The sequence below is a fragment of the Aulostomus chinensis genome, chromosome 19 (genome assembly GCF_037954235.1).
Source record: "Aulostomus chinensis isolate RoL2024-O1b breed Wild chromosome 19, RoL_Achi_v1.0, whole genome shotgun sequence".
Lineage (NCBI taxonomy): Eukaryota > Metazoa > Chordata > Actinopteri > Syngnathiformes > Aulostomidae > Aulostomus > Aulostomus chinensis.
The window spans coordinates 246573-270281 of record NC_141338.1 but is presented as its reverse complement, the minus strand read 5'-3'; the positions used below and the strand labels follow the sequence as shown (position 1 = coordinate 270281).

Below are 23709 nucleotides of genomic sequence, written 5' to 3'. Positions count from 1 at the left end.
CAGCACACTTTTTATTCAAAATACTCCCATTTTTCTCTGTACGTTCCAATGCGATCATCTGTGAATACAACATTCACCTCATCAATCATTTCTTGGGTTCATTTTTAAGTAAATTTGAATGAAACTTCCGATGACCTTTTTAAAACGTGTGTTTGAGGATGTGAAGGTGAGTCTGGTCGAGTGATCTGTTAGAGGCGCAGGTGACCCTGATGGTACCTGGTACCTGACTGAAGTCCAGAGGAGAACCAGGAAGCAGGTTCCTCCTAGCCAGGCTGTCCTTCAATGAGCGGCTCCTCAAACCCTGAACTCTCAATCAGAGCTCGCTGGTATCAGGACGGTGGGTGGGATCTCTCTCTGTCAATCAAGGCTTCTGCTTCAGGCTCTGTGGTATCCCCATAAAAAGGGGCGTGTAATGCGTCATGTGACTTAATATAGGGACCTAGAAATGTAGCCTGAGGCTTCCCAGAAGGCCTCTGTTGTAGCCATGGGGGCCACTGGGACTACGAACACGCTCAGTACTCAGTGAGAGTGAGTACAACTTGGCCAGTAGCAGCGTGCAGTATTCTTGCTCAGGTTTACTGCATCCCAGCTGAATGCATGCAGGTTCCGTACACACAGTTGTGCTGCTGTGAGCGCGAGGCTCCTTTTAGTGGCGTTCCTCACACACGGCTGCTCCAGCAGGCTGGAATAATGAGGGCTTCCCTCAGCTGGGGGCCTGGAGCGTTGATAGGAGTGACGTCAGGAGAGGTAGCGGATCACTCCGGTCTCTGAACGCTCTCTCCCTCTGAAGAGAACCTCGCTCAGTGATGGCGCCGAGGTCCACCGGATCGTTCAAAGATGGTGGTGCCGTTTTCAGAAGAGGTGGTGGGTGAAAGGGCAGCGCTTTTATAGCCGATTGAAGCAGAAACTCTGACCCTCACCTGCTCCGGACCAGGTGAGGTTCACCACATCAGTTACCATGGTGATCCAGCCAGGTCAGAAGAGAGACGCCTTCATGACGCTGAGAACCCCGGCTCTGGTCTCCACACCTGGCTCACCACTCACCTCACCTCCTGGTGCAGCCCTTAGGTGATCCAGCTGGTTCCGGTCCAGCTCTGGGTTCAGCTCGCCACCAGCTTCAGTTTACTGTTAGCATGGGAGCTTTGTGACTACCTTTGGGTAATTGCATACACTAATGCATCTTGGGAGTTGTAGTTGACTTCTCCTTCAAGATCTCAGTGAAGGTTCCCAGACTTACAGGTCCTGGTTCCTCTTCAGTTCTGTCTGGTATACCTCTGGGCTGGTTCTGGTTCTCTCATCATAAGGGTTCTTCAGTTCTAGTCTCTGGTGGGGAACTGCACGCTTCTTTCTCTTTTTCGCTCCTTCAAGAACAGACTCAGGTGATTTCTTGATCATTTGGCAAAAACAAAAAACATTTAATGAACCAAAAATATATTAAAAAAAAAGAAAATTTGAAACAAATATAAAGTCTTGACAAAGTTCCAGCCCATTCTTTTATTTTCATCGATATAACCCTCGATAGAATCGGCTACAAGTACAACAATGCATTTTGAAAATGGAATGTAACAAAATTATATTCATCTCCTCGTTGGTGGGAAAAGGTTTATCTGACATTAAGAAAAATTGTAAATAGAATAAAAAGCAATGTTCCTAAATGTAATTAGAAAATGAGGGGGAAAACGACTGGGAGAAGAAACCCTGTTCCAGGTTTGTGAGCCTCTCACTGCCCGTCCTCCCAGTCGGAGTCCGGCGCGCACTCGCTGGTGTCCGGCGCCTCGTTCACGTCCCCTCTGTCACATTTCTCGATGTTCCCGACAAACCCGTGGAAGATTTCGTGCGTCTTCGCATCCTCGATGCACAGCGCGCCGCCGCGGCGGCCGAACTGCGTGTTGGCTCTGTTCACGTCGGCGATGCAGGTCCAGTGCTTGTTGGCGTCCGCCGTCACGCACCACTTGGAGTGGTCGATGGTGGACTTCCAGCCCCCCCGAGCCGCCCTCACGCTCTGGACGTTCTCCACTTTGTGTCTGTTTATCTCACAGAAAGACTTGGACGGGAGGGCCTGGCAGCCCCACGTCTGAGCCCACACGTCGCCCGCGATTCTCTCCGAGAGGGTGACGTACAAGTCGCCGTCTGAAGGAACAAGAGCAGTGGCCATGATACTGAGGGCGGGACGTCGCAGCCCTCCCAGCCAGCAGGGGGCAGCAGCACTAGCTATCACCTTATATCCAGTTATAATTTCCATTGTCTCTCCTGGTAAACCTTTCACGTTTGAGGATGTGTTTTAATGTTTCTTTGTTAACATCAGAAAAAATCCTATTTTCTATTTATGTAGTTGTTGTTGCCAATTCTTTCACTTTTTTTATTCTCATCAGCTAATCGTCCTTTCCCTCCAGCAGACCAGACGACCTGTTATTTAGGGTAAGTTAGTTAGTTACTTAGTTAGTTAGTTAGTGTTCATTTAGTTAGTTATTTAGCTAGTTAGGGTTAATTTAGTTAGTAAGCGAGATGATACATAGAAAGCAGCAACAAGTTATGAATAAATTAAAAGAAAATTACCAGTTAAATTAGCAAATAAATCAAATATTTGGAGGAAAAGGGAAATATTCCAAGGTGCTGCTGAGGCAGCTTGTGACTCCTCCCACCACGCTGACTCGCTCACCTCTGGAGGAAAGGTGCTGTTACGAAACGCGATGAGTGGCACGAACTACTTCGATTCAGTTCAACACCCGTCAACAAACATTCTCACCTTCAGCCACGTAACCCAGTGGTTTCGCAATGCTCCGAAATGTCACGCCGCCCTTGGAGTGCAGCTCCACAAACTCATCCAGCGGCTCCGCTTGGACCAAGTTGACGGCGTTTCTGAGCTCTTCGTGAAAGTCTGCAGGAATGTCGTATTGAAAGGGGCCTGCTCCGATGTACTGCAGGTGTGCACCGATCTGTCTGAACTTGTCGTAACTGAATGTGACACAGATGAAAATCTGAGCTTCTTTGGTTCCAGTTTGTGGCCAGAAATGATCCGGGGCTCTGGCAAAAGGGAACTGTGGTGTGCTGTGAAGGAGCCAGACTCCACTGGCATCTTTCTCTACCATCACAACACCTGAGGACCACAACAGTGACATCAGTCAAACACGGCACCTGCAGAGTCGTTACCATTTGACTTTTCTGAGAGGGGAGGGTTGACCGCAGCCAGGACCAATCAGCTGCTTCTGTTCGGACATTAGGATTCCTGTCACACATGTTCAGTGGCCGTTGTTACTGCGGCTGAAGCTGCCAAGTCAGCAAACTTCTACTTGCCTCGAAGCCAACGTGCTAAACTTGAGTGACAGTTGCTGCTGCGACTCACCAGAGCGGCCAGCAGGCGCTTTGGCGTCATTGCAGACAATTTATGTGGGAATAAATAATGAAATGATCCGGTCAAATGTTTCAAGAGGTGAACAAAGAAGGACCTAAAAATGAGCGTTGCTCTCGTACCTTTACTGTGCCCAAACTGTGCACACGATCTACATCCTGGCGGTTGGTCGCTGTAGCTGATGAATCCGAAGTTTGGCGGCTGATTGATGAGAGAGGGTTCACTCGTTCACTCGTTCATTCGTTCACTCGTTCACTCGTTCCTGCTGCAGCTGATCCCGGACGTGCTCGGAGGCTGGACTCACCATGACTCTGGTGGGAGTGAAGAGCGGTGTCAGCGTGTTGGCCAGGACGCCGCTACGATGGTCGATGGGCTTATATGGCACATTGGGGGCCACCGCCCCCCCCCCGGGCTGTCCTCTCCCTCACTCCCTGCGAGTCAATGTAGAGATACTCCAAACCCGTGGACGTGCTCGTCTTTGGTTCCTTGTATAAGATAAACCTGATGAGAAAGCCAGAACGAGTATATAGTCGTCGCGGTAGTACTAGTACAAGTAGTTGTAGTATACATTAATACTTGCGTCCTCTGTCGAACATGCTGATGTTGTTTTTGTTTCTTTTCTTTTGTGATTGAAATCACGCATGGGGGAGAGAAACAGAAGCAGAGCAGGGAGCAGTTGTCATGGTTATGTTTGGTTCCCATGTCGTTCTTTGTGAACCTGCTGTTCCGTGACTATGATCATGTACTCGTGTCAGTTGTCAGGTGACTTCCACTGACTCACCTGGGTCCAGACTCTGATGGAGCTGTGTTCCGGTCCCTGGAGGTGTGTGCAGGGCACAGGGGTCCCTAGTCGTGATAGTTTGGTGTAGGGGAGAATGTGGCCCTCCTACTGCTAGATTATTGATCACTTGCCTCACAACTGTGCCGTATTGTCGTGCTTTATTGGTGCCCGTCAGACGCCTCTCTTTGAAGACACGCAGTCTTGCTATGTGTTGCCTGGACGAGTCTAAACCCAGCACCTGAGAAACGCTGACCAATCCCAGAAAGAGCTGTGTACGCCGCATGTCGAGACTTCAGAAACACAGTTTGAAAATGGAATGGCAGTTTTTATCTCATTCGTCTTCATGTCTTTTTCCGTACTTTCTTTCTATGTGTCTGAATTAAATTTTGAATTGAATATGAACCTGATTTTTATTGTCAAATATGAAACATCAGAGTCAAGTGCAACATCTCACAGATGTAAACCCAGCCTCCATTGCCATTCGGGTGAAATGTGGGCGTGAACTACCAACTAGAAGGTGGCCTCACCAGTCTTGCTCGCCGTTGTTCTCGTCCCTGCAGGTCACTTGGCCCTCCGAGCTGCAGGAGATCAGAGCGGCGACCAGGACCAACCGCCACATGGCGTCCTGAAACTCACCTGCAGCAACCTAACCAAACCATCAACATGCACTCAAACAAATCAGGTGTTCAGCGAAGGCGACTCGTCCTGACTGCTGACAAGATGATTCAGCGTTCCACTGTGTTCTAAAGGAGAATGGAAAGTCACAGCATCAAGACTCAAAAAAATCACCTTCAAAGGTTCTTTCATTGTTTCGCAGCTCTGGTAACTCTGTGTCTGCCTGGACAGAACCAGTTCTGGATCCAATCACGTCTCAAACGCTCCAGTCTTCAACGACCCTGCAGAGATATGAAATCCCACCTGAGACTTTCACTTAGTTGTCAACGTTCCTCAGTTCTCCAACTGTGTGACTCTTTCTCAGGACTCTTTGTCTCTCTTTGTACCTCCACCTCTCCTCTAACCCACTAATCAGGAGCCACCAGGCAGCCCAAGATCAGAGTCCGTTTAAAGCAGGAGAGTCACCATGAGTCTGACCTTTGAGCCAAACCAAGCAAACAAACTGTGCAGTCAGAGCAAACTGACCTCCTGGTGCATGCTGGGTAGCATCATGTGAAGCATCCCAGCTCTCATCAGGCACCGACTGCAGTTTGTAAAGGTCACAGATGGCTTTCAGTGAATTTCATGCTGAAACACAAACGTTCTGTATGAAGATTCACTGAGAAATGGAACATAAACATAAGATGCCGCTGAAGAACATGACATCACTGCTCAACAAGCTTCCTGTTGGAAAGGGCCCTGCAGAATGTGACACCTCTGAGTCACATCTTCATCACGGTCACAAACGTGTTCATGGGGCACAAATCTGACACTGATGGACAGCCATGTTGCTGCTGAGTTTCCACAGGGGAGGAGCCTGATAACTGGAGGCTCCACCTCCCATTTGTCTTTTGGAGCCTTCAGGAACCAGCAGGTGACCAGACCATGATGAAGGTGTGACTCAGAGGTGTCACATTCTGCAGGGTCCTTTCCAACAGGAAGCTTTTTGAGCAGTGATGATATCTGTTCCCCTGGGATGCTTCACATGATGCTACCCAGCATGCACCAGGAGGTCAGTTTGCTCTGACTGCACAGTTTGTTTGCTTGGTTTGGCTCAAAGGTCAGACTCATGGTGACTCTCCTGCTTTAAACGGACTCTGATCTTGGGCTGCCTGGTGGCTCCTGATTAGTGGGTTAGAGGAGAGGTGGAGGTACAAAGAGAGACAAAGAGTCCTGAGAAAGAGTCACACAGTTGGAGAACTGAGGAACGTTGACAACTAAGTGAAAGTCTCAGGTAGGATTTCATATCTCTGCAGGGTCGTTGAAGACTGGAGCGTTTGAGACGTGATTGGATCCAGAACTGGTTCTGTCCAGGCAGACACAGAAATCCTGAAGTAGCGCAAACACCTCTAAATATGGACTCGTTTTCATGCCATCAGATCATCAGTACGCCGTGACCACAGCGCCATCATATCTACAGAAGATCTGAACTAGTTAATAGTTTAAGTTGTTGCGCCAAATAAGGATTACAGAACGAAACCTGATTGAAACAAATGTGTCTACAGCTGTGTTCCAGGTTGTCATGTGGCGGCTGGTTCTGGCCACTGCCCTGCTGTCCTGCAGCTCTGAGGCTGATGTGACCTGCAGGGACGAGGATGATAGAGAGGTGGACTGGTGAGAAGTGTTTTGTTCTTCATGCTCCTATTTCCCATGGCGACCTCAAATGCATCCCAGAACAATGCTGCCTTGACGACATACCCTGGCGGTTCCTCCCCCTCTATTCATCACTGAGAGACTGATGTGGCGATTGATCTGTCCAGGAAATTAAGGTCTTTGATATCAAACATTTGTTTTTTTCTTACAGCATACAAATATATTTTTTGATATTTGTTTCTAGCGCATTAGTGTTTAGAGGCTTTTCAAACATTTACATGAAGTGATAAGTCAACTTCCAGAGTTTACTGGCCTGATCTGTTCAATGGGGACGGACGTCTGCTTTTACCTGCTAGAAGGAGAGAGAGAGAGACAGATGACAGGAACAGAGACAAAGACAGGAGGGAGACAGAAAGAAGACAGATGTGGGAGTTAAAGGGTCCTGGTCAAAGAGAACTGCTAGGTTCCTACGGTGGTGCTGGGGGCCAGGGTGGTGCCATCCAGGGTACCTGTCTCATCAGATCAGGTGGTCCTCAGGTGTTTGGGCCCAGCACAAGAACTTCAGTTTATCAGAGTTTAATAAAGGAAATGATGGTCCTCCATGTTTCCTGTCCTTCAGACAGGCCTCCAGTTCAGTCAGCTGGTTTGTTCCATGTGGATCATTGATGAGTTCAGCTGAGTGTCGTCTGCACAGCAGTGAACATTAATGGAGTGTTTCCTGATCATGTGACCTAGAGGAAGCAGGTACAGGGTGAAGAGGACTGGGCCAAGCACAGAGCCTTGTGGAACACCAGAACTGACTGGAGTGGTCTCAGAGGAACCATCATTAACTAGTACCACCTGAGATGACCTAGTAAATATGACCTGAACCAGTTTAGTGTGGTTCCTTTAATACCAGTGACAGGTTCCAGTCTCTGTAGAAGAATATGGTGGTCAATGGTATCAAAAGCTACGAGTGACCTTCAAGGACCACTTGGGGTCTCCAACTCCCACTGAGAGGCCATGGGTTACAGGTGTTCTGGCTTCAGCTCTGGGATGCACCACTAGGGGCTGTCAATGTCTTATTGATCTGTAAGTGCACTTGTGTCCTCGATAGGTTCATCTTGTACAAGGCACCAAAAAAAGACAGTTTAACAGGACTGGAGTATCTCTACATCGACTCAGATGGTGTGAGACAGCAGAACACCATGACAACATCCTCACATTCTCCTGGGGTGAACACGCGCCCTCCCTCCCCTTACAGAGACATCAACCACCCCAATGGCATCTTGGCCAACACCCTGCGGCCGCTTTTTACTCCAATTAGATCCATGGTGATAAACACATGTGCCTCAATATCCATATTTCTATATCTCTATCTTTATATCTATTCCTCTATGTCTCAACATCTTTCTGAACCACTATTTCTATCTCTACCTTTACATCATCTATACCTCTTCTATCTATCTACATCTCTCTATCTATCTTTCTGCCTATTTCTATATGTATAAAACAATCCAGCTGTGTTACTGGCTCGTCTGCCTTGACTCCCCCTTCTAGTCTCAGAACTTTGGCTTCATCAGCTACAGTGACCAACCACCAGGATGCAGCGTCATGAAAACCTTTGGCCACAGTAAAGGTGAGCAGAGATGCACACCATCGTGTTTGGTGACAAGTGAAATGTTCCCTGGTTTAGGAATATGAAGCCTTGCTAGCACTTCCCACCTACTACCTTTCATTAAGCTAAGCTAACTCACATGGGACTCAGCTCTCTAGAGAATCTGGTCTGGCTCTGAGGAAGATGGACAGTCGCTAGAGAATCATCTCAAAGTTGGCGTTGAGTGTGTGTGGTCAACCCTCAGCCCCCTGGCCTCCTTGCACGAGTTTATTTAGGATAGCCATGAATTGTGGGGGGAGTCACTGAATGTCTTCCACGTTCAAAGGTCACCAGATAGATTTGACAATATCATTGTCATGACCATATATGGAGGGAAATGTTTACGCAGGTTTACCACAGTAAATGAGCCACTGAAGTCCAGTAGAGTGTCAGTCATGGTGCCGGGGGAGTGCCTCCTGTTCTTGTTGTCAGAATGAAAGTAAACATCAGTGGTCAGAGGTAGGAAGAGGAGGAGCTCACCAGGGTCACACAGGACCTGCACGCCAACTGGACCCTGGAGATGTCACAGACACAACGTGAACACTGATGCAACTGAAAACCTCCAAACCAAACCAACAGTATTTTCAAGTGAAAAGACAAGTCTTGATGTCGAACCCTGTGATGGAGTTTTTTGGGTTTGGGGTATCAAGTCTGCGTCACATGACATCCTGATAGAGTAACAGATCTGCATCAGGAGGTTTGTCTGATGCTGGATTTGACCTCCTAGTTATAACTTGTGAAATTTTTGTCTGTCCCACAGGTGTCCTACTTGTGGACATGACCAGCACTGGAGTCTGGCTGCTGCACAGCACACCACAGTTCCCCTTCAGACGAGATCAGAACCACTTCTGGCCCACCAGCGGAAACGCTAACGCTCAGATGTTTCTATGTGTGACCTTTCGCTATGCTCAGTTCAAAGCCATTGGTAATGTACAGTCTTTATATTTACAATGTTTCTTCTTGAACTTAACTGTAAATGTGTCATGTTGTGTTCAGGGAAACATCTGCAGTATATTGGAGCATTCCCATTTGATCATGACATTCCTGACAACTTCCATCAAGAGCTGAAGAATGCTGTGAAATGGATCTCGCTTCAGCCACAGCAGAGTTTCCAGCATCTGGAGTCCAAAGGCCATCAAGCCTTTAGCAGCCTTTCTAAAGGTCAATCCCAATCTACCAAAGGTGAGATGATGTACGCTCACCTACAAACAGTTTCCTTTTATAAATCACAGGGTATGTTGTAAACATCCCTCCTCTCTCCTTCTCCTGTCCACTCGTCCTTGACCCCAATGGAAAAGGTCATAAGGTCATAGGGTCAAGTGAAAGTTGGACAGGAGAAGATGGCAACAGTGCTGAGAATCCAGCTACACTCTCACTGAACAACCATGGTACTGATGTGACCAGGAGACGTTCCATCAAAACCCAGACTAAACTGAAAATGAGAGACTTCTGTACCAAAAATATTCTTACACTGATGATGTATTGGCAAAAAAGGTTTGGCTCAATGAAGCTGAGTGGGTTAAGCCTCTTAATAAAGACCTAAAAGCAGCCCATCATAACGGCGAAATACAGAACCCAATAAAGAAGAATTAAATCACCAGGAAAAGTAGAGTTAGGCTGCGCTATCATGGAGGTTGGTGGAGTTGAGCTTTTCCAGTGTGTCCTGGGCCGGCCCTGAGGCCTCCTCCTGGTCAGACATGCCTGGAACACCTCCTGAGGGAGGCGTCCTCTCCAGATGCCTGAACCACCTCCACTGACTCCTCTACCTGGAGGAGCAGCAGCTCTACTCTGAGTCCCTCCTGAAGGACTGAGCTTCTCACCCTGTCTCTAAGGGAGAGCCCAGCCTCCCTGAGGAGGAAACTCATTTCAGCCCAATAGGGCTCCAATACTCCTAAGTGTGTGTTTTTAGTGCTCCTTCTGTGTTTCTCTACCGAGCAAACATAATAGGGTCTTCGCCTGAAGGTGCTTCAGGCGAAGACCCTAACAAATACCTCGAGACTGGAACACCATCCCCTCACCCTCTTGAAGTCATGTGACCCTGGTGTAGCTCCTCCCCAGGCTACCGTTAGCTTAGCACTGATACCATAGCATCCAGCATCATCAGAGGGTTCATTAGTGAAGATGATCTTGATGAACTGAACCTGGAAGATCATCAACTTTTGTTCACCAGAGCTGATTTACTGGTTCAATCACCACAATCACATGGAGCGATCCTATTGGCTGCTGGGAGGAACCAGGAGATGACCACTTCCTGTTGGTGGAGGAACCAGGAGATGACCTCTCCTTGTTGGTGGAGGAACCAGGAGATGACCTCTCCTTGTTGGTGGAGGAACCAGGAGATGACCACTTCCTGTTGGACAACAAACACACCTCGTCCCTGACATGACCACGTCCTGTTGTACTCAAAAGAATGTAACTTGATCCACAAGTGGAAGGTGGCCAAACATCACCTACAAAAAGACAAGAAAGCATTTCTATGGATTAGTTTGATTTGTCAAAGTCTGACGAGTGACACCACATTTGTGAAAGGTGGGTCAAGCAGAATATGGTACCGTTCAGGCCCATGGGCCCCATTTAACCATTCTAACAATTGTGGATCAGATTTTTTAGCAGCAATTTGTTTGGTTTTGTGTTTCTCTGTTGTAGAGAAACATTGAGTTTCTGTTCCACATGTGGGCGGCCCGGTGGAGCAGTGGTCCTCACTGTGGCCCCCCACCAAGAAGGTTGTGGGTGGAGCCCCGGCTGAAGCATGGGGTCTTTCTGTGTGAGTCTCCATGTTCTCCCTGCTCCTGCTGGGTTCTCTCTGGTACTCCAGCTTCCTCCCACAGTCCAGGGATGGATGGATGAGGGATGGATGAATGGATGGAGGGATGGATGAATGGATGTTCCACATCTTGGCTTGATCGTTATTGTATGACTGTTGTTCTTCTTGTCACAGACGGAGATCTTTACGTTACCATTTCCAAACAAAGGGAAGTCAGAAGTAACGTGCATGTCCAGACATGGGGCAACCAGCAAAAACGAGCACGTTCTTATTGTCCTCGTCCTCGTCCTCGTCCTCGTCATCATCATCATCATCATCATCATCATCATCCTCAGCAAAAGGAGGATGATGATGATGATGAATATAAGGTGATCAATATCAAATCCATCCACACAGACCTGGGAGACTGGTCTTCTATGTCTGATCACTCCAAGTGGTGTGTGGCTGAAGACCAGAATAAACATTGGACCTGCATCGGCGATGTCAACAGAGCCAAGTCCCAGTACGAGAGGCGTGGCGGTGCTCTGTGCATCAACCATGAGGAGATCAGAAAGATTTTTTTCAGCTTCGCGAAAGGAGAGGAGCTCTGTCTTAAAAGAAACCTCATGGAGTACATCTTCGACCAGTTTGACTTGGAGAGCTTCCTAAATTGTGGCCGTGTGTCTGACCCAGTCCCAGTCCAACACAATCCCACGCCCAAGATGGGCTGAAGAGGCCTGGAGGCATTTTTACTTTCAGTGACTGATGAATAAACACCTTGTTTGTGAGACCATCCAAATGTTTGATGTCTTTTAGGCAGCAGAGCTGAGGGTGTTTCTGTGGGTCACCTCAGGAGGGACACTGACTTCTTCAAGTCTCTCCGACACGAACAAGGAATGGCCTGGCCAGAGAAGGGTCTTTCTAATTGTATAAGCATTTACTTGTTTGCTTGATTGAATGTTTTTTCATTGGCTGAGCAATAACTTTTCTTTGACAGCTTCATGAATAATGAAATCTAATGTGCAACTTAGCAGCCTGCAGGACTGGCAAGTGGCTGATTGGCCTGTACCAAGTTCTTCCACATCACAGGGGTGTGTATGTCTCAGGCTTCAGATTATAATGGGTTTGGTTGTATTTACATTACGTTGTGGGTGTCAGCCATTATAGTATAGGTCCACCTTCCCTGTTTTTCATTTGTAGCTGCAATTGGCCTGGCAGAACAAAGTCCAAATGGCAAATGTGGAAGGGGCATATTAAAGGAAGCAAATGGGCATTGAGGATGAAGTCATGATGAATCACTGCAGGTGCTCTGATTATCAGTTTGATACCTCACCCAGTTTGTTTGATACAATCAGCCAGGAAATAAGGAGTAGCAAAGTATTGTGTCGTATACACCTTTGCATAACCATCACACTTGACTCCCTGCCTCAGCCCACTTGGCAGCAGGGATTCACTCAATGCTCTTCCAGTGCAGTCCTGCAGGTGGGAGCAGTTTAAAATGAAATCTCAGTTGAAACAGGAACAGTTCATGGTGGTCTCACTTTAATCTTATTTAACTAGTTAAAGAAAATATCCAGTGTCTACGGGCCTTGATGTTGGTGGTGAGGACAGGTCAGATTATGCAGGTATACCAAAGACTGCAGGCAAGCTGGTAATGATTGAGACCTGAGATGAGGTTTCCTGAAGTGGAGGTCTGGAGATCCTCCCACTGAAACATCTAATTTAGCTGCTCATGTACACATCATGCTGCCCCCCCCCCCCATGTGGAGATTTAAGCAGACGCCACCCGTGTGCAACTGAGATGACATGCTTAAGCTGTGAGTCCTGCCTACGGTGGAAAAGCACTGTATAGTAAGTGGGTCAGTTCACCAGTGAGACTAGTTGACAGGTTCAAGGAACTTTGAACGTTTCACATCGTGAAGTGAATTTAGTTGTTCTACCATCTTGATTGGAAGGGTTTCAGGCTCCATGTCTTGGTTTGGATGCTGGACCATCAGTGACCATAGCAGCCCTGAGCAGCTGCTTCAGGCAAGCTGATGGGAAGTTTTTTACACCACATGCAAGAATCCCTCTGCGTCCCATCTTGTCATTTTTCTGATCACGGCCCTGCTTCTCACTTTGAAGTGAAAAGTTTTTGATCAAAACCTCTTAAAAATGCAACACATCAGCTAGCTACATTTAGCTTTATTCCCAAAACAGGGTGCTTTCTAGGGGGTGCTGGTCGTGGTCGCCGCCACTGTGCTGGTCGTGGGGGACGCCGCGCTGGTCGTGGTCGCCGCCACTGTGCTGGTCGTGGGGGACGCCGCGCTGGTCGTGGTCGCCGCCACTGTGCTGGTCGTGGGGGACGCCGCGCTGGTCGTGGTCGCCGCCACTGTGCTGGTCATGGTCGCCGCCGCCGCGCTGGTCGTGGGGGACGCCGCGCTGGTCGTGGTCGCCGCCACTGTGCTGGTCGTGGGGGACGCCGCGCTGGTCGTGGTCGCCGCCACTGTGCTGGTCGTGGGGGACGCCGCGCTGGTCGTGGTCGCCGCCACTGTGCTGGTCGTCGTGGTCGCCGCCACTGTGCTGGTCGTCGTGGTCGCCGCCACTGTGCTGGTCGTCGTGGTCGCCGCCACTGTGCTGGTCGTGGTGGGGCTGATGGACGTTGGGACACTTGTAGTTGTAACAGGGTTCATGTTTTCACCAGTATATAGCCCATCTGGAATTTTGTCAAATCCCCACAACTCAAAGATTTCAGAGTTAGCAAATGTCACTTGAGACATAGTCGTCCCTCTTGAACCGTCGTCGTCACAGGGAGCCTCAGTCGTCGCCTCGGTGGTCATCCCTCTTGAACCGTCGTCGTCACAGGGAGCCTCAGTTGTCGCCTCGGTGGTCGTCCCTCTTGAACCGTCGTCACAGGGAGCCTCAGTCGTCGCCTCGGTGGTCGTCCCTCTTGAACCGTCGTCACAGGGAGCCTCAGTCGTCGCCTCGGTGGTCGTCCCTCTTGAACCGTCGTCATCGTCGTCACAGGGAGCCTCAGTCGTCGCCTCGGTGGTCGTCCCTCTTGAACCGTCGTCATAGGGAGCCTCAGTCGTCACCGCCTTCTTCATGGTCTCTGGACTATACTCTTCAAAAGGAAGATCCTGGAAGTCCCACAGTGCCCACAGTTTAGATTGGTCCAGAGCTCTTGGGTGGCGATCCTGTTGACTTGGTTTTCGCATGCTGAGACATGCTGCCAGGGTGGTGGATGCCTCCCCAGCAGAATCAAAATAGATGATTTCAATGGTGGAATCCTGCAAACACTCAGCCATCAGCTTTCAACCCAAACCATCCCAGAGCCATGTCTACAGACCTTACCTTGGTTGTTGGCATCAGGATCTGGATAGACTCTGCATTGGGCCTGGTTGTAGTGAGCGCTGCGCCAGGTTCACGACTGTGACCCAGTGCTTTCACCCGTGCCAGTTTTGCCCCAAGAGGCAGTTTCACAGTGATGCCTGTTGTTCCACACATCACCAGAGGTAGTGCTGGCTGCAGCACTGTGGCAGAATTCTCACAGGAGGCCACCACAGTCGAGTTGGCCTGCAGCAGGTGGTCAAAGTAATGCAGCCTCAACCGGTGGATCTGTGTTCTGTCTGAAGTCTGCAGAGACAATAATCCAGTTATGACAAACATGTTCAGTCTCCACCGTCACCAAAGTAACAGTAGCCGACATCAAATCCACAGACTTGAGCATGTCTACATCTTGAGGGATGATTCATTGTCGGCAGAATACGTTTACCCAGATTTCCATGTGGCAGCTCGTGTAGGGAATTCTCAGCAGCAGCCAGGGTCCAAGAGTCCTGACAGAACCCTCACAGTCATCTGGCAGTGACAACAGCCTCCGCCCATCTGTAGATAACACTGAGGTCACGCAGGTGACAAGTTTCTGCATCCCAGCAAGGGGCGTTGTGACACCACCTGACCTCAGAGGCAGTTCAGCACCTCAAGCCATGATGGTGCACAGTCAAAACTTCAATATCTTGTGACTCCCGAGTGATAAGCAGCATCAATATTTACGTCACTGAATACTTCCAGAACACCTTGGATTGTGGCACCAGGCACATGCTAGGCTTACAAAACAGGAGTTGTTTAAGATGGCATTTTGAAAGCCTCTGGCCATACTTGGGATTTAAGGAACATGACAGGAAGTGAGAAGGGCATCGGGTCAAACCCAGGCAGTGATTCTGATGGTCAAGTGAGTTAACTCACCTTGTAGGCGCAAGGCCGAATGCCGAACGAGTGAGAAGCGTACAGAAAGCGCTGTGGCACTGCAGCGATACTGTGGCCGGCCGAAATCCTCCGCCTCTTCACCGTTGCCCTGGTGTCCTGAAACTGAAGCAAACAATAAGGTACCTAAAGACATGTACAAGGTCACTCAGGGTCCACGTCACAGGACAACAGCCAAACTAGGAGGTGAAAACTGCAGACAAACCTACTGGCAGTCGGCTCAGAGTTATGGGACTTGCCAGTGGTCAGATAGCGATACGATGGAAAGATGGCGGTGTGTTCTAACCCCAAGTAAACCGTTATGGAAAACATCTGACAGAGGAATGTGTGGCAACACCCGCAGGAGACATGTGACCTCTGATGTGAAGGCAGCTTCGCATTCATCATCCAAACCACCATATGGTTAGTGACATGTTTGCCAATCAAAAAATGATCCTGGGTCATGAGAAGCACTACAGTAAAACATTTAAATAAAGTTTTTAGATAAATGTTTTACTCCAAGTACAGCACATGTTCCATTCTGACCAAATGCCAAATATTTAAAAAGGAAAATAGTTGAGGAGATTCTCTCCAAGACAGCATGCTTAAACCTGAGTTATGTTAGAGTGACGTGCTTTGTTGGGAGCTAACCTTCCAGGAATTTCCACACGGGCATCGGAAAGAATCCTCCGCCGTTCTGGGTCTCCGCCGGCGGAACGGAGGCCGAGGGCAACGCCCCCCGGCCGACCAGACCCTCATCTTGACCCCGGTACTTGTCCTCTGCCTTGTTGAGCCGGGCTAGGGCCACCAGACCGACCCAAACCCAAGCCATCATGGTCCGTCCGGGAGCCGCCGACATGTTCCGGTCTGGTCCGGTTGACTGTCCGCCGGAAGCGACTGAAGAGCGGATGGAAGCTGGGGAAGCGCCGTTGCACCTGCCACTTAAGAGCCAACGGGAGGCTGCTGCTGATTGGATAATTGAAACCGGAAACTGATGATTGGCTGCGGCTCCTTAGGTGAGGTGATTTGGTCAAGATGACGCAGTCAAGAGTGACGTAGTATGGATGGTTAGTTCAGTACTGAAGGGTTAAAGTAATTCATGATATCACTGCGGTAACCAACAGCCAGGAAATCAAACTTTCTTTATAAAGCCCAAAATCACAATCCTCCCCATACGGCCCCCTTGTGGCAAAGCTGAAAAAGGAAAATTCAGCAAATTTCTAGTGACCATCAAAGATAGGATTGATGATGTTGTCATGGAAACATAGACAGTAAAGATGATGTGGCTTTGGAAAAAAGATCTAAATATTATTCTTATTTTGACCGGTGTTGCATCATTATTGTTAATTATCATTAATCTGTTGGTTATTCCAGGGGAATCCCAAGGCATTCCCAAGCCAGCCAAGAGATAGAATCCCACCAGTGTGTCCTGGGTCTGCCCCAAGGTCAGACATGCCTGGAACACCTCCTGAGGGAGGCGTCCTCTCCAGATGCCTGAACCACCTCCACTGACTCCTCTACATGGAGGAGCAGCAGCTCTACTCTGAGTCCCTCCTCAGTGACTGAGCTTCTCACCCTTTCGCTCCATCCTACCCTCACTCGTGAACAAGACCCCAAGATACTTAAACTCCTCCACCTGAGGTAGGGCCTCCCCCCCGACCGGGAGTGGGCAGGCCACCCTTTCCCAGCTGAGGACCAGGGCCTCAGACTTGGAGGTGCTGATTCTCATCCCAGCCGCTTCACATTTGGCTGTGAACTGTCCCAGCAAGGGGGGGGGGGGGGGGGGGTGTCGTGGCCTGATGGAGCTAAGAGGACCACGTCATCCACAAAATGCAGAGACGACATCCTCCCACCACCAAACTTGACCCCCTCCACCACCCAGCTGCACCTAGAAATTCTGTCCATAAAAGTAATGAACAGAACCGCTGACAAAGGGCAGCCTTGGGGGAGTCCAACCCTCACCTGGAACAAGTCTGACTTACAGACTCTCACTCCTCCGCTCCCATGCCCCCTCCAGCACCCTAGCGAGGGTGAAGAGCTGATCCACGGTTCCACGACCAGGACGAAAACCACACTGCTCCTCCTGGATCTGAGGTTCGACTATTGCCCTGACCCTCCTCTCCAGTCCTCTGGCGTAGACCTTTCCAGGGAGGCTGAGGAGTGTGATCCCCCGATAGTTGGAACACACCCTCTGGTCCCCTTTGTTAAAGATGGGGACCACCACCCCGGTCTGCCACTCCAAAGGCACCGCCCCCGATGTCCACGCAATGTTGCAGAGACGTGTCAACAAGGACAGCCCCACAACATCCAGAGCCTTGAGATACCCAGGGAGGATCTCATCCACCCCCAGAGCTCTGCCACCACGGAGTTGCTTAACTGCCTCGGTGACTTCAGGTCTGCTGCCGTTCAACACTGCTGCTTTAAATGCACCTTCCAACTATTTGACAGCTGCAGCTTATGATTCATTGTTCAACTGTAACAATGATGATGAATGTCTGAGACCCCATGTGACCTTTGACCCTCAAACCCCTGCAACACTAAATGATAAAAGATATTTTACTACTCATGAAAAAGTGATGTTATTATTGATCAGTGACGACAATGACTATGTTTTTTCATGTTTAATAAAGTTGATGTATCAGCCATCAGCAGACAAAAGTAACAACAATCTCATGGAAACATCTGACTAATGAAACTGTTAACTCCAGTCCATGATGGCGCCAACAGCGACTGATCATCCTCCTGATAACAGATCAATGAAAACCTAATCAACAGAGCCACACAACATGAATCCATTCAGTGACCTGTGTATGTAGCTTGTGTACCACCAGTGTTGGTGATGTCATCAGGGTGAGAAGACTATTTCCAGTGAAACCTACAGTAACTCACACTGACAAGTTCAAATATACACAAAAATACCACAAGTACACGAGCACAAGTTCAGGCAGTCAGCTGCTGCAGAAACATAGTAAACAAGAAATACTGTATATGTACTCTGATGACATATTCAAAGTAAATAAACAGTAGGGGGTGGAGCTCCACACACAATGTGTGTGTGTGTGGGGGGGGGGGGTAAGGGAGCGGCAGCTAGTCAGACTGGTTTGGGTGGTCGAGTGAGGAGGAGAGAGAGGGAGATTCTTCAGAGTTTCAGTCGGTGTGACGGTGGAAAGCAGCAACACTCAGGTGAGTTACCTCAGTCTGATTTCTTCTTCTCTCTCTACGGACAACATGTCCACAGGTCTCTGAACTGATGTCTCACAAGTCACCTGACACTCGGACATGTCGACATTTAAACAGGACTTACGAGTAAAGAGTCATCGAATCTTGAAGTGGTTTAATTGAATCAAGGAGACATGAAGCTTCATTGACAGCGGACATCATTGACAGAAATCATGAATTTACACTCTTGACCAACCAGACTGAGTCAGCCGCCACTGGTCATTGTCAGACTGACACGATTCTTGGCTTTGGGGCTGTGATTGGTGGGTGTGGCCAATCATCTTGAATCTCTGAGCCTAATATTCAAGCCATTGAATTTCCTGAACCATTATGGCTTCGTTTCAGGTCCACCATCTTGGAAAGCAACATACAGAGACATCAACAGGACAAATCATCAACTGTATTTGTGAGTATTCTCAGTTATCCAGGTCATCGTAACCCTCAAAAAATGATCAGTGAAGGCAACTGGACTCAACCTCTTGTAGGTGAAGACGTTTCGTCTCTCATCCAAGAAGCTTCTTCAGTTCTAAAATTCTGGTGGGAGGTGTCAGGTATAGAACCCCCCAAAGGGGTGGTGGCAAAGAAAAAAACAAGTGGTCAGGCCAGAACAAGAGGCTCATCAGGTGGTCATGTGAATCGTTGGCCTCAGTTTTTGGTCGTTACCCTCCCAGCCCTCTTAGGAGGGTCTTTCAGGTCACCTGAGTGAAGGTGTGAAAGCTGGCTGTACCTCCTGGGGAGGATGTAAGGACGGCATTGTAGGAGGGTGATAGGTGGTGTCTGAGGCCCCTCCTCTGTTCAAAGATGGACGTTCTAGTTTGACATGAATGGCTTCTTTCACCCCTCTTCTGTCCTCCCTGGCTAGAACGCGCACCTTGTGGTCTTCAAAGCAGTGCCCCTTCTCCTTGAGGTGGAGGTGGACTGCTGAGTCCTGGCCTGTGGCTGTGGCCCTCCTGTGTGGCGCCATGCGTTTGTTCAGCGGTTGTTTTGTCTCGCCTGTACAGGTCAGAGCGCTCCTCGTTACACTGGACTCCAGAAACAACATGACTCCGTTTGTGCCTTGGAACCTTGTCTTTAGGATGGACAAGTTTTTGCCTCAGGGTGTTGCTGGGCCTCAGTGCAGGGGGATCTGATGTGGGATAAAGATCCTTCTGAGTTTCTCTGAGACCTCTGCCACGTATGGGATGACAACGCTCCTCTGGGCTTCATCTTTCTTCTCCTCCCTGGGCTTCTTGGCAGTTTTAATGAAAGCCACAAGGTTGTAGATCTGAGTGGATGTGGTTGTGTTCCCTTCTCTTCCCTACTGTTCTAGAAGGGATATTTTGTGCTCTGTGTTTGAGAGTTCAGATCACCCCGAGTTTGAGCTGGAGTGGGTGGTGTGAGTCAAACAGGAGAGACTGATCCGTGTGGGTGGGTTTCCTGTAGACCCCAATGTGAAGTTCCCCATTGATTTCAATGTGCACTGCACAGTCTGGAAAAGCCAGACAGTTGTCTTTGACATCCTCCCTCGTGAATGTGATGTTCTTGTCCACCGAGTTCAGGTGTTCAGTGAGAGGCCCAACTTCACCCTCCTGATGGTGACCCAGGTGTCGTCTGCGTATCTGAACCAATGTCTCGGCGGGTGGCCTCTGAATGTCTCAGGGCTACACTCTCCATCTCTTCCATGTACAGGTTTGCTACAATGAGGGACACTGGAGATCCCATGGCACAGCCGTGTTTTTGCCTGTAGAAACCATTGTATTGGAAGTAGGTGGTGCTGAGGCAAAGGTCAAGAAGGTCACACACCTGTTCAGGTGAGAGGTTGGTCCTTTTCGCTAGAGTTTTCTCTCTCTGGAGTTTTCTCTTGACCGTCTGTACAGCCTCTCCCGTGGGGATGCATGTGAACAGAGATGTCACATCCTATGAAACCATGGTTTCTTCAGGGTCTAGACCAGGGGTGTCCAAACTGGTCCAGTAAGGGCCGGTGTGGCTGCAGGTTTTCATTCCACCCGAGCAAAAGCAACACCTGATTCTACTTAAATCAACTAAGCTGCGTCCTCACAGCTCATTTGTTGGATCAGGTGTTGCTTTTGCTGGGTTGGAATGAAAACCTGCAGCCACACCGGCCCTGACTGGACCAGTTCGGACACCCCTGGTCGAGACTGATGTGTCTGATTTTGTCTGCAAAATCCATGGAATTTTTTTTAGGTAGTGGGGGGTGTTACCAACCAGAGGAGAAAGGATGGAGGCAAGAAACTTGGCAACATTGTAGGTTACGGAGTTGATGCTACTCACAATGGGTCTGAGTGGGGCGCCATCTTTATGGATTTTCGGCAGCCGTAGATGCATGGAACAGCATCGCCAGGATAGAGTTTGTAGTAGAGAGTTCAGTCGATAGCTTGTTCCTATCCAGCTTCTGTAGGCAGTTGACCACCGTGGTTTTGAAGGTGTTGGTGGGATCTCGTTTAAGAGTCTCATAGGTTGCTGTGTCAGATCATCAACTGGTTAAATGTAATAGTACAAACATGTCAGGGCTTTTACTGCAGTGACTTTGCTTCCAGCGCTAACTGCTAAAACTCATCAGCTTACACAATCAAATTGTTCTGCAAACTATCTGTATTAGTGGCTAATGATAATTATTATCAAGAGCTGTCATTGCTACTTGCTAGCACAGACCTACTTACACATGAACAAAGTGATGTTTCTTGCTAATTTATAGCACAGGTGGCAAATGCTAATGGCTAGCACAATTAGCAGACTGCAATACTGTGATCGGTCCTGTTAGCCTTCGCTGATGCTAGTTGTGTTCCGAATGTTGTGTCAACTAGCAGCTAATGTGTTAACGGACATGGCCATCAAAGATGGTAGAGCACAACTTCCAGGGTGGATCCAGAGGAGGCCAAAGCAGCGCCTGCCTCTTTATTTATCCCTTGAATCAGACGTGTCAACGGCATCTGACAGGGTGGCTCTCATTCTAAGTCACATGACATCACATCTTCATCAATACCTCAATGTTCTTTTTGTAAGAACCTTTCTACACCGTAAGAAGCTTTGATTGGTGAATACTTGTTCTTCTTTGGCATTTTGGACTCATGAGAAGGCAGCAGAGATGCTCAGACATTTTCCCTTGCTTTTCCTGCTGAATCCATCCATTCATGCTTGTTAAGGTGAACAATGTGTCAGCTGGTCATGGTCGGCTTCCTCCATGATAGCAGTGGAGGCGACTCAAGTCTAGGGTTGGTTCCCTCATGTGACTGTGCATGTCCCACAGACAATACTTTTGAGACATTTAATGTTCCAATCACACAGTGATGACATCACAGCATGAGGAGGAACCTCCGACTCGGGCCAGCCCCTGCACCTGGAAACCTCTAAAATCTGCTGTTCCTCCACCTGCTCTGACATCATCATTGTGGTTGTAAAACTTAATTAACCACACGTTCAGTGACCAATCACAGTGTTTGTCATTTGTCTGCAGACTTGACTAATAAATCATCTTTGGCCCCGCGCCCTGTGACACACCATCATGTCATCTACGATCAAGGTTTCTTTGGACAACCCCTATGGTCAGGTGACCATCCCACGAGCAAAACTGCGGCCATCTGATGATGTCGGTGTTGTGATAGCTAATCCTGTAGCTTTGAGCAGCAACGATGGAAACCCATATGCTGTTTCAAGCTCCGCCCCCCCGCCGCCATATGTGGTGAAAGAAGACACAGGGGGGGAGGAAGAAGTGGGGAGGCGCTGTGTGTGCTGCTATCACTGCAGGAGGAGCAAGTGATGTCACAGGAGGAAGTGATGCGATTGGCTTTTATTTTCTTTTGCTGAGGAACATCAGGTGAAGGACAAAGGAAAGGGAACTAGGAAGCAAGTAAGGAAGAGAGAAGTATGACAAGGAAGAGGAACGGGGGAAGGAAACGCCTACCATGGCAGCCATTTTGTTTCAGTTACCACCTCACACTCAAAAAACTACAGACACATCCAGAGACTTCCTGTCCATCTTTGTAAAGGATTCCATTTTTTTTTAAAGATAATGATGGAAGAGCTTCCTGTTGAGATAGGCAATGTTTAAAAACAGAAATATTACAAACAAATCCAACCAGTGAACGCAGCTCACAAAATGATCAACAGAGATCGTTAAAATACATGTGGAATCATGCAAAGAAAATGATGTTAAAGTCGTAAAATAATGTTTATAGTTGAAACCAATTATGTGATTGTATATCTTATTTATGGGGCATTCAGGGATAAAAGAAATTCTTTTGAAAATTATAAATTATTCTTGATTACAATTGATTGTTCTTTCATGTGCTGATTAATTACAAAATGACTTGTACTTTACAGAATCATCATATTTGTCTTGTTGAGGAACTAAAGATCACCAGGATGTTTCTCTGCCATCGCTTTTATTTTATAACGGTCACATTGATAATCATGTTGTTGAAGGATAAGCACAACTTGTGTTTCTAATATGAACCCGATGAAAAAAACAAAGATCCTTGATATCACCCACCAGGACCAGGGTGACGTGTTCACGGACCAGGGTGACGTGTTCACGGACCAGGACCAGGGTGACGTGTTCACGGACCAGGGTGACGTGTTCACGGACCAGGACCAGGGTGACGTGTTCACCGACCAGGACCAGGGTGACGTGTTCACCGACCAGGGTGACGTGTTCACCGACCAGGGTGACGTGTTCACGGACCAGGACCAGGGTGACGTGTTCACCGACCAGGGTGACGTGTTCATGGACCAGGGTGGCGTGTTCACGGACCAGGACCAGGGTGACGTGTTCATGGACCAGGGTGACGTGTTCACCGACCAGGGTGACGTGTTCCCGGACCAGGACCAGGGTGACGTGTTCACGGACCAGGGTGGCGTGTTCACCGACCAGGACCAGGGTGACGTGTTCACGGACCAGGGTGGCGTGTTCACCGACCAGGACCAGGGTGACGTGTTCACGGACCAGGGTGACGTGTTCACCGACCAGGACCAGGGTGACGTGTTCACGGACCAGGGTGACGTGTTCGCGGACCAGGACCAGGGTGACGTGTTCACGGACCAGGGTGACGTGTTCCCAGACCAGGACCAGGGTGACGTGTTCACCAACCAGGACCAGGGTGACGTGTTCACGGACCAGGGTGACGTGTTCACCGACCAGGACCAGGGGGATGTGTTCACCGACTAGGGTGATGTGTTCACGGACCAGGACCACGGAGACGTGTTCACGAACCAGGGTGACGTGTTCATCGACCAGGACCAGGGTGACGTGTTCACCGACCAGGACCAGGGAGACATGTTCACCGACCAGGACCAGAGTGACGTGTTCACGGACCAGGGTGACGTGTTCACCGACCAGGACCAGGGTGACGTGTTCATCGACCAGGACCAGGGTGACGTGTTCACCGACCAGGACCAGGGTGACGTGTTCACCGACCAGGACCAGGGTGACGTGTTCATCGACCAGGACCAGGGTGACGTGTTCACCGACCAGGACCAGGGTGACGTGTTCACCGACCAGGACCAGGGTGACGTGT

At 49.0% G+C, this 23709-nt stretch overlaps 3 protein-coding genes and 1 long non-coding RNA gene across 11 annotated transcripts; 2 read left to right on the top strand and 2 right to left on the bottom strand.

Annotated features, from left to right (window-relative positions):
• Window positions 1–1466: 1466 nt before the first annotated feature.
• On the bottom strand, window positions 1467–5285 carry LOC147243505 (plancitoxin-1-like). Of its 5 annotated transcripts, none has more exons than XM_086187617.1 (6): window positions 5049–5185; window positions 4658–4873; window positions 3654–3850; window positions 3472–3550; window positions 2747–3097; window positions 1467–2130 (listed from the first exon to the last, which is right to left on the bottom strand). In XM_086187617.1, the coding sequence occupies exons 3-6, from the start codon at window positions 3654–3656 to the stop codon at window positions 1721–1723; spliced, it is 843 nt and encodes a 280-aa protein (XP_086043743.1). In that variant the 5' UTR covers window positions 3657–3850; window positions 4658–4873; window positions 5049–5185; the 3' UTR covers window positions 1467–1720. The 5 variants fall into 5 exon arrangements, with proteins under 5 accessions (XP_086043743.1, XP_086043744.1, XP_086043742.1 ...); XM_086187618.1 differs by having other exon boundaries at window positions 3654–3834; XM_086187616.1 differs by lacking the exon at window positions 5049–5185 and adding an exon at window positions 5271–5285 and having other exon boundaries at window positions 3654–5026.
• Window positions 5286–5870: 585 nt separating this feature from the next.
• LOC147243504 (deoxyribonuclease-2-beta-like) lies at window positions 5871–11549 on the top strand. Of its 4 annotated transcripts, XR_015110349.1 has the most exons (8): window positions 5871–6018; window positions 6290–6398; window positions 7474–7690; window positions 7917–7995; window positions 8774–8938; window positions 9010–9195; window positions 10184–10542; window positions 10660–10925. XR_015110349.1 is itself a non-coding variant. In XM_086186957.1 (7 exons), exons 2-7 carry the CDS (start codon window positions 6307–6309, stop codon window positions 11485–11487), a joined length of 1239 nt encoding a protein of 412 aa, XP_086043083.1. In that variant the 5' UTR covers window positions 5871–6018; window positions 6290–6306; the 3' UTR covers window positions 11488–11549. The 4 variants fall into 4 exon arrangements, 3 of the variants coding, with proteins under 3 accessions (XP_086043083.1, XP_086043082.1, XP_086043084.1); XM_086186957.1 differs by lacking the exons at window positions 10184–10542; window positions 10660–10925 and adding an exon at window positions 10952–11549 and having other exon boundaries at window positions 8774–8902; XM_086186956.1 differs by lacking the exons at window positions 10184–10542; window positions 10660–10925 and adding an exon at window positions 10952–11549.
• A 1370-nt stretch (window positions 11550–12919) lies between these two features.
• On the bottom strand, window positions 12920–15907 carry LOC147243503 (uncharacterized). Its single transcript, XM_086186955.1, has 5 exons — window positions 15629–15907; window positions 14981–15103; window positions 14511–14620; window positions 14090–14371; window positions 12920–13875 (listed from the first exon to the last, which is right to left on the bottom strand). Exons 1-5 carry the CDS (start codon window positions 15834–15836, stop codon window positions 12964–12966), a joined length of 1635 nt encoding a protein of 544 aa, XP_086043081.1. The 5' UTR covers window positions 15837–15907; the 3' UTR covers window positions 12920–12963.
• A 2300-nt stretch (window positions 15908–18207) lies between these two features.
• On the top strand, window positions 18208–21695 carry LOC147243502 (uncharacterized). Its single transcript, XR_015110321.1, has 3 exons — window positions 18208–18459; window positions 18542–18602; window positions 21651–21695. It is a non-coding gene; the product is annotated as an uncharacterized LOC147243502 (long non-coding RNA).
• Window positions 21696–23709: the final 2014 nt, after the last annotated feature.

What these genes read in the sequence shown, in the direction of transcription:
- LOC147243505 (XM_086187616.1), bottom strand. An exon ending in ACAGTTTGGGCACAGTAAAG is followed by an intron (nt 3,098 to 3,471) that starts GTACGAGAGCAA and finishes TGTGGTCCTCAG; the next exon opens with GTGTTGTGATGGTAGAGAAA. An exon ending in ACTGGGTTACGTGGCTGAAG is followed by an intron (nt 2,131 to 2,746) that starts GTGAGAATGTTT and finishes TTGTTCCTTCAG; the next exon opens with ACGGCGACTTGTACGTCACC.
- LOC147243504 (XM_086186956.1), top strand. Translation starts at nt 6,307, where the DNA reads ATGTGGCGGCTGGTTCTGGCCACTGCCCTGCTGTCCTGCAGCTCTGAG. An exon ending in TTACTCCAATTAGATCCATG is followed by an intron (nt 7,691 to 7,916) that starts GTGATAAACACA and finishes TCCCCCTTCTAG; the next exon opens with TCTCAGAACTTTGGCTTCAT. An exon ending in TGCTCAGTTCAAAGCCATTG is followed by an intron (nt 8,939 to 9,009) that starts GTAATGTACAGT and finishes TGTTGTGTTCAG; the next exon opens with GGAAACATCTGCAGTATATT.
- LOC147243503 (XM_086186955.1), bottom strand. Translation starts at nt 15,836, where the DNA reads ATGTCGGCGGCTCCCGGACGGACCATGATGGCTTGGGTTTGGGTCGGT. An exon ending in CGTGTGGAAATTCCTGGAAG is followed by an intron (nt 15,104 to 15,628) that starts GTTAGCTCCCAA and finishes TGTTTGCTTCAG; the next exon opens with TTTCAGGACACCAGGGCAAC. An exon ending in GCTGCCACATGGAAATCTGG is followed by an intron (nt 14,372 to 14,510) that starts GTAAACGTATTC and finishes TTGTCTCTGCAG; the next exon opens with ACTTCAGACAGAACACAGAT.